Source organism: Notothenia coriiceps, unplaced genomic scaffold (assembly GCF_000735185.1).
Source record: "Notothenia coriiceps isolate Sejong01 unplaced genomic scaffold, NC01 NC01_scaffold00000235, whole genome shotgun sequence".
Classification (NCBI taxonomy): Eukaryota; Metazoa; Chordata; class Actinopteri; order Perciformes; family Nototheniidae; genus Notothenia; species Notothenia coriiceps.
Genome location: NW_011332936.1, coordinates 5,174 through 14,343, shown reverse-complemented (window position 1 = coordinate 14,343; position 9,170 = coordinate 5,174). Strand labels below are relative to the sequence as shown.

General features: G+C 41.2%; 1 protein-coding gene across 1 annotated transcript in view; it reads right to left on the bottom strand.

Moving 5' to 3' along the window:
* Positions 1–9,170, bottom strand: part of LOC104949694 (uncharacterized protein KIAA1109-like) — a gene marked incomplete at both ends in the record, with an annotated part of 45,025 nt that overhangs the window by 30,686 nt on the left and 5,169 nt on the right. Inside the window, 6 exons of the mRNA XM_010776129.1 lie at positions 790–941; positions 2,637–2,848; positions 2,959–3,159; positions 3,723–3,925; positions 4,691–4,818; positions 6,139–6,288. Coding sequence (XP_010774431.1) covers positions 790–941; positions 2,637–2,848; positions 2,959–3,159; positions 3,723–3,925; positions 4,691–4,818; positions 6,139–6,288 — 1,046 coding nt within the window. The remainder of the gene's footprint in view (positions 1–789; positions 942–2,636; positions 2,849–2,958; positions 3,160–3,722; positions 3,926–4,690; positions 4,819–6,138; positions 6,289–9,170) is intronic.

Genomic DNA, 9,170 nt, shown 5'->3' with positions numbered 1-9,170 from the left:
TGTTTGGAGGAGAAAGAATGCTGAGTTGCATCCAAAGAACACCATACCTACTGTGAAACACGGGGGTGGAAAAATCATGCTTTGGGGCTGTTTTTCTGCAAAGGGACCAGGACGACTGATCCGTGTAAAGGAAAGAATGAATGGGGCCATGTATCGTGAGATTTTGAGTGACAACCTCCTTCCACCAGCAAGGGCATTGAAGATGAAACGTGGCTGGGTCTTTCAGCATGACAATGATCCCAAACACACCGCCCGGGCAACGAAGGACTGGCTTCGTAAGAAGCATTTCAAGGTCCTGGAGTGGCCTAGCCAGTCTCCAGATCTCAACCCTATAGAAAATCTTTGGAGGGAGTTGAAAGTCCGTGTTGCCCAGCGACAGCCCCAAAACATCACTGCTCTCGAGGAGATCTGCATGGAGGAATGGGCCAACATACCAGCAACAGTGTGTGAAAACCTTGTGAAGACTTACAGAAAACGTTTGACCTCTGTCATTGCCAACAAAGGGTATATAACAAAGTATTGAGATGAACTTTTGTTATTGACCAAATACTTATTTTCCACCATAATTTGCAAATAAATTCTTTAAAAATCAGACAATGTGATTTTCTGGATTTTTTTTTTTCTCATTTTGTCTCTCATAGTTGAAGTATACCTAGGATGGAAATTACAGGCCTCTCTACTTTTTTTAAGTGGGAGAACTTGCACAATTGGTGGCTGACTAAATACTTTTTTGCCCCACTGTATGTCAACATGTATAGAAAGATGTCCATAAACATCTGGGAGTCTTACCTGGAGATGGCCTGGGAAGGTGACCGAATGTTTGTGGGAGCTGCAAAACTGAACCAGATCTCCCTGATGGTCAGCTTCATGCTGCTGGAGTCCGGAGGGGGGGGCATGAGGGGGAGGTCTTTCTTCAGGTCATCTGACTCCACTCCTTCGTCCTGCAGAGGACAAGAGAACAGGATTTAAAGGGTGGAGGTGGAGTGGGGGGGCTGCTGCTGGAGGAGCCACAACACATCACTGTCAGCCTGATTATAGCTTGGATTTGCCATCATGGCTTATTTTCAAGATCACAGTGAATATTTTCCAGTTTGATGACTTTAGCCTCCTGCTTCTCCTCGGATCAGACTTTATTGGAAGAAAAAAAAATGTTGAGTCAAATTGGAATCAAAGACTGCCAACAGGCAGTGAGTTGCAAATAAAATACGAAGAAACAAAGAAAAAACAGATGAGAAGATCAAATCAGACGGGCCGCATGTTGTGGAGTTTAGATTCTGTTTTGAATGGGTCGCCCCCACCTGAATTCTCTAAGACATATGAGAGCTTTTAAGCTTTTTTTAACACAGTTTGCAAACAGCTCGGATAGCACAGACCCCCAATGGTGCTTCCCTGGTGGTCCCATTTCACAAGTCGTTATTCCAACTTCAAAACGTTAAGATTAGAATTTAGATCACTTTTTAATGCCGGAGAGGAAATTCAGTTCAACGCACATAGGCCCGAAAATACACACATGCACATATAGGACCTTACACTCTGTATTTTTGTCCAACGAGAGAACCTTAGCCAAAAGACTGAGCTACAGCCGCCTCAAATGAGCTTCACGTCTTTAACAACATAGACAGTACAAAAAAGGAATGCTGTAGCTAGTAGGGTTGATACAAATAATCAAAATTCAACAAATGTACCAGTTACTACCAACAGGAAAACATCAGTGCTGTAACTGCAGCTATTTTGATGGACTCCCAAGGTAAATGGGTTCTTCCTTGGCCCGTGCTTCACCTTTTCACGAGAAAAATCAGGCCAGTAGTTTTTTTTTTATCATGCTGACAGTCAGACAAACAAACAAACCGAGCCAAGAACATAACCTTCCTATCGAGGTAATGAAGAAGAGATTGGCTTAAATAGGATTCAAAGTGAAAGTTTAAAGTCGCTGTCAGCAGAGCTTAAAAGCTTTAATGTGTCAGCCTTATCAAAATGAGGGAACAGACGGTGACAGTCGAACACCACAGTAACATTTCAGGAATTAACTGGTTTTGACCTTCCCAAGCACTTTTTGTGCGGGTCTGCCTAGTTTAAACATGGACAGTTGATTGTGCTAAAGCCGGTTAGCATGGTGGGCGGAACAACTGCTCTCCCCACTGAAATCTGGAGAAGGACACAGAGGATTCAGGGGTAAACCTAAAAGAGGAATGGTGAGATTTAGGTCCAGATTTATGGAGAAAAGGAGATATTTGCCATGTCTCCCCCCTCTCATCATGGGCAACTTAAGACTGGCTGATGGAATGGAGCAAACGGCGTAAGCTAGGAGTCAGATGGAATATCTAGAGTGTAATTTAATGTGTTTTACCGAAACATGGCTGCTCCAGAAAGTATCTGACGGGTCGACAAGCATTGCACCAAGAGCCTCAGCATGTCTTCACCATGAGCCTGAGTCTTCAACATGTCTTCATCATGAGTCTTCTGAGGGTCCCTGTGCCTTGGAACACCTCTTGCTTCATTCCTGCCTAAGACGCTGTGTCCCTTTGGCTTTTATTTTATTCTTATATGGTGCAACTGTCACAAAACGTAATCCCCCCCCCAGGGATTAAGAAAGTATTTGGATTCAGATTAACAGTAGAAGACTCAGCATTTCTCACCTGGTCATCTGAGTCAGAGTTTTCATTGGCATCGGAGGCGGGGCTGACGGCATCATTAGGGAGGTTGTCGTCGGAGACGTCGGTGCTGTACCCGCTGCCCGTCTGAGAGCCGGTGGACCCGTTGGACTTGGACATACCCGTTTTCCCCACAGTGTCTGAGCGGCCCATCACTCCGAAGGAGTTGTAAAGGATGGCTCCTGACTGACGGCCCCCTGCAACACAAAGCGTAAAACACTCACTAGTCTGGACTCTTCCTGCCTTTTGATACAACATATTTGTTATTGTTTTCATATCTCTACGTCTCTATTGATGCTTCTCTTACCTTTGACCGTGAGGTTCTCTATGCCGCATTCGAACATGATCCATCCCCATTTCTCAAGAGACGTGGCGGAACGTCCGAGATCGCCTGCTGTGTTCTGGGCGTCCGTTTCATCCACCATTGAGAACTCTTCCAATTCCTCCAGGCCAAAGAGCACTTTGGACTTCTCAAAAGGGATTGCTGTGATGGCGCATGTGCCAATGTCTACAGAAACAGAAAATAACCACATTATTAGGAGGTATCTAGTTAAATATTATCACCGAATAGTGGGAAGAACAAAGAACTTGAAACAATTAAAAATCTATTTATGAGAAAACAAAATGCCCGAAAAGGGTTTTAAATACCTTTGCTTGGTACAAAAGGTCAACTGAAGTATTTGTACAATTAATCAAAACTTTATTGAAATAGCAATATGGAGTAGTCCAATTTCCAAATCGAAGTACGATAAATATTTGGTAAAGGGAAAATACGTGAAAATATCCAAATTAAGTATTATGGATCTACCGACTGAGGTTTAGGGTTAAGAATCTTCTAAGTAATGTTTAAAAAATAGTCGTATATGTAGAATCATTTCGCAATGGCAAAATCAGTCAAAATGATCGAGTCAGCCATTTTTTTCCACCCCAAGTCAAGTGATGGCACTTTTTCACACACCCTAGGGGCAGCCATTACAGCTTGTTAACATTTAGGTACCTCTTGTTAAATGCCAGTGTACCACTTTAGGCACCACAAGGGATCAAACATGGCTGCCATCCTCCAGAACCAACCTGTGGAGTCGAGGCCTCTCAGTTGGCTGTGGATACGGTGGATGTTGAGCCTGGCGGCGATTTCTTTTCCTTTCTCGATGCCGGCGTTGGAGCGTAGCGAGCCCGAAGACTGCGGCTGCATCTTTGTGGCAGAGGCGTACTTCTCCAAATTGACGGACGGTCGGCCATGTTCTAAGGTGTTGGGTGTCTCCTCCACAATCCCCCTGAAAGGAGTAGGAAGACAATGTGCGTTAGCTTAGATGCCATCACATATGTCTGATTTTGTGAAGACAAGAAATGTACTGTTTTGTAGCCCAACCCAGAAAATAAAATCTGTGGCAAACACACATTATACTTGCATATTTTGTTCTGCAGGATATTCTTCACATATTAACATCACTTTTATTATAGTATAGTAAAGTATAGGCATGTAAGCAAAAATGCCATCTCCAGATTCCAGAAGTAAAAAGTCAACGTTAGGCTATACCAGACTACAAGACGCTGGCATGACTCCACGTCAACACATCTAAGCTAACAGTGAACTTGTGTTCTTATCAATTTGTTCAGCGGGATAATCTCCACATGTTTACATTTATTTTATTATAGTTAAGCATAAATGCAAAAGCCAAAAGTAAAAAGCTAATATTTTACTACACAACTACATCACAGTCAGTATCTAGCATTGCTAAGCTAAAGGGGGCTAATGTTTGTTGTGACCAAGAAGCTTCAGACATTCTTGGATGGGGTATTAACTTTTGTATTTTATGTTGTAAAAAAAAAAAAAATCATTCAAAAAAACAGAGAGACGAGAGAGCCATGAAGTGCTAAACTACTGACCTATTTCCAGTTCTAGGACTCATTACTGCACCATTCTTTATTACAAACATGTCGAGCTGGCAAACCTACCCTGAGCACATATACTGTAAACAGCTGAGTCATAGTAAACGCACACCCACACAAGATGACAGAAGGAGCAGTGGAGGCATTACCTGTTCATTCTGAACTGGGTGGCGATCCTGTCGAAGCACAGCGCCACCAGAGACACGTGTGTGACGCACTTACTGGAGCTCGACGGTGACCCCTCCTCTACAGAAGCCTGCAGCAGGCAGAGGTTCACCTGCGGGAGAACAGAAACAAACAAAGGCAACTCAACCAAACTCAACTAGACAACACTGTGTGGTCAAATGTTATTATTCCCTATTTTAAAAACTGACACAGTGGATATAGATAGTGATAGTGCTGCCCACATGGAACTCTTTAAAAAGACACATTATTGTTCCACGGAGACGAATAAAGCAATGAAAACATGATTAACCTGTGTGTGAGCATAATATTCCCATATTCAAGATTGTTTGGGTATTTCTGAGTATGAAGATATACAGAGGGCAGTGGGAAAATCAATATTGCAAGAGAAAAAATGAGAATGATTATGTATCCACTATAATTTCCATTCAGTGTAGGGGTTGGCCATATCGCTCGAATAGGATCACAATATTGTTAGATAGTATGACACATTAAAAAAAAAAAACCCTAGGATGTCTGATCATTACCATCAATTGCAGACATTACCATCAGGATCATTGTAAAAACGATAGTACAAACACATTTTGAAGACAGATCGGTCGTTGGAAATGTATTGTTTATTACTAGGATTGACCAATTATATGCGCAGTCGAAATTTAGTTTTCCTTATTTGATATCCATTTTCTTTTATTTATTTACTCTCAATTGTATTATTATTGATTGAATTGACCGATTGGATAAATGTTAAGTTTCCTATAATCCAACTTCATGACGTTGTTGCTTTTATTTAAAATTTCAGTTCTTCTGCCCTATTACCGTAATATTAAGTGTATAGAGGCACCACAAAATATTGTAATGGGCTAGAATAGGACTTGTTTGGGCACGTGGAGGAATCAACTGCTTAACTCACTGAAGCCAATGCAGTTAGCACTAACAATAGTTTGCCTAATTGAATTGATTATTTATATTTTCTGTCCAATATTTTGTTATTAAAAGGATATTAAGAGGGTGGAATATAATAACATACCCTTAAGACAAGAAATTCCCATTTCTGGATTCTGTCTTTTCTAAGTTTGTATCTCTATGGCTGAATACACCTAATGTGATCATCTTTGGATCAAAGCATTAGCTAAATGAAATAAGGTTTACTGTAATGCAGACATTTATTACACCCCACCTATAAAACGCTGCAATATGTTGAGAATTCTTGATGCATCACTCACCATTAATTCAGTGAGAAAAATGGAATATGCTTAATTACACAGAGGTATTATTCGACACAAATGCTGACTGCACTGTATATGTAACGTTTGAATGTGAAATGCAGTGCTCGTGATTTGGCGCTGGCTCTCCTGGTTAGAGAGAGATTGAGGAACTCTTCTGGCCTCTCATTATTCCGGGTCAGGGGTCTCACCTTGGGGATGGACACGTTGGCTTGGAGGCCCTTTATTTTCACATTATCCGGTTTGACGGACAGGTCTGTCTGGCCGTGGGTGATGTTGAGGGAGCCGGGGGTCGTGCCCTCCGTCTTGGACAGCTTGGGCTCCTGCTTGCCTGTTTGGCTCTGTGCGGATCCAAAAACAGTTTAATCATCGGGCAACAATTGGGAAGCTGTTTTCTCTCAAATTGGAAAAACATTTTCAATATCCATGCTTCCATTATCTGTAAACGTTTTAATATAGAAAGATTTTATTATGCTTGATTAATAATTTACAATTTTCTGGGAATAACATCTTTCCCTTAATGATTTGAATGAACTCATTTTGAAAGTAAATTGCTCCTAAAACACATTAATTTAACTGCATTTCCTCCTACATGATGATTAATTATTAACAAGGGCCTCTACATTGATATGATTACTCTGGAAACCTCAACACATTACAAATATATATATTTCAAAATTAATCTCGTTAATAAGTTTGACCCAAACTCTCTCCCGTATCCCAGGACGATGGTTCCCATGGCAGTGAAAAGGCAAGGAAAGCAGAGGAACTGGCACATGCTAAATGTATTGCAGTGACTCGACATCATTAAGAATCATCAGTACCTCGGAGTAACCACACACCTAATCGTGACAAATGGTAACTGCACTCATATGCCAAATTCTTTGGTGTGAACGGAGAACACAGTTTATAGAACTGGCAGAGGAGTGGGAGATAGCGGACAGGGTCACCACTGTAGGAATGGATAGATGCTTTCAATATGATAGCGGCAGCAAGAATCTACCATAAAAGCATACGTCATGTGTAGTGCACAATTGCTTTTTGTTATAGCTGCTGTCGATACTTTAGCCAAGTGTCGGAAAATTGTCGGACTACATGCCGATAATTCGGAATGCTTGTTATAATAATGCACGCAATATGATAGCGGCAGATATAAAACCATACAAGCATATCCCCTGCGTAGAGCACATTAAACACAGGGGAATCAAAGCGGCTCTCTGCTTGTTGCCGTTCAGCAAAGTGTCAGAAAAGTAATCCAGAAAGTATGTTATAATAAAGCTTGCAATATGATAGCAGCAGAGATAATATGCGCTGTGTAGCGCACATTATACAGAGGGTGATCACAACGGTTCTCTGTGACAGTGGCTTTGTTGATGCTTTAGCTAACATTTCCAAATAATGCTCACATTGTGACAGCGGCAGAAAGTTAACCACCAATAATAGAGCATTAGCCCTGTGTAGCACCCATTATACAGAGGGTCATCACAGTCGCTCTCTGTGACATGTCGATGCTTTACAGATGTAGCACTGAATTTCAGACTGCAGCTTACAGCTTCCTGCCTGCGACCTGCCTAAGACCAGTATTGAGGAATGTTAAGCCCTCCCACTATTTTCCAAGAGGGCGTTGCCAGATTTTCAATTTCAGGTTTTAACCAGGAGATGGCGCTTCATTCACAAATACAGAAAGACAAGTTTCATGGACTTTCAGTTGTGTTTTGAAGAGCATTTGAACACATCAATATTTTAGATCAACTAAAGTATATCTAATCTTGTCATTCAATAATATATAGTCTTTATATATTAAATAATCATAATTATAACGTAAATGTTTACATTACACTTCTTTATTTGTTATGCTCATACTTTTACCTTTACAATCGTTTGCTTTAATATGCAGTATATTTTTTGTATATTTTTGTGTTTGCTTCCTCCTGCTCCCTTTCGGACACATACTGTATGATTTATTATTATTATTAATATGAATACATTATTAAGATAAGATAAGATGTCTTTATTGATTGAACATTTTAGTTTAGAATGTGCTGTCCCACGGTAATTCAGAAGGCTCACAGGTCACATTCCGACCATTATTTAAAACAATAGGTGCTTTCACACCGTCTACAGTTTGATTTGTATAGAGGGAGCTCTGTGGCTGAATGGCCAGCGATTAGGTGTGGCGCATTTATCATAGGTGATCAGAGCTAACTGCCTGCCGTCAGATTTCATTTAAAAAACAGATCTGATTTTAAGACTATTTCTGCGCTCATAAAGAATGATAAGAATAAGAATAATGCGTATTGAACTGGTTTCATTAATTAGTGAGTTTATTTAACACTAGAACCGCCAATCGGGTCAATTTGTGTGATGTGTGTTGTGTGTGTGCAATGTAACTTTTTTTCAGTCTAAATGAAGTGCTGACAAAGGTGAGACTAGAAATTATGTCCTTGTGGAACAAACCAAGGTACCATCGACGGCAGAGAAATCGTCACGCGCAGTTGAAGTTCGACTCTCCCACTCCTTCTACTTTTGCTTGTTCTTAGCCTTTGAGCTGGGGAGACTAGTGAGGAAAAGGACATTTTATGTCCAGGTCGGGTTGTGTATACGAGGTTACCCACAGTGTCCGGAACGGGATGTGATGTTAATTCGTACGTTTACAAATTAAATGTCGTAGGCCGCTAAGGTGATCGTGGCGCTCAGATATCTGCGTCCCTGCGTTCGGTAGGGATGACATCGCAGTGGACCTATGCTCAGATTTGTCTGTGTGTCGGTCCCGCCGACTTTCCCCGCGGGAAACTCGTAGTCTAGACCCTTGCTACGACTAACCGAACTTTATACAAAGCCGCCGTATCCAAAATGTCTATCGTTGTCAGTCGACACAACGCAACGTCGACGAGACCGAACTCCCGAGGAAAAGATGGCGGGCCTGCTACCTCCCGTCCCCATTATATGTGCGACGCCGGTCCGTCCTTTGTAACTGAATAGTCTTGAAAATACTGTAGCATTTTGTTTAAAATTTGTTCTAAAAATACATCTAATAATGTAAACCTGCTATGGTTGTATCATATAAAATGGAACAAGAAATTTTTATTTTTATTTTTATTTTTATATATAAAAAACCTTGTATAAAAAAATACTTAAAAATTACTGTTAGTTTGTACACCCTTCCTCCCCCCGCCGCGGGGAATTCCGCGGGGATACCTGGCCCGGCGGCTGACTCATCTGT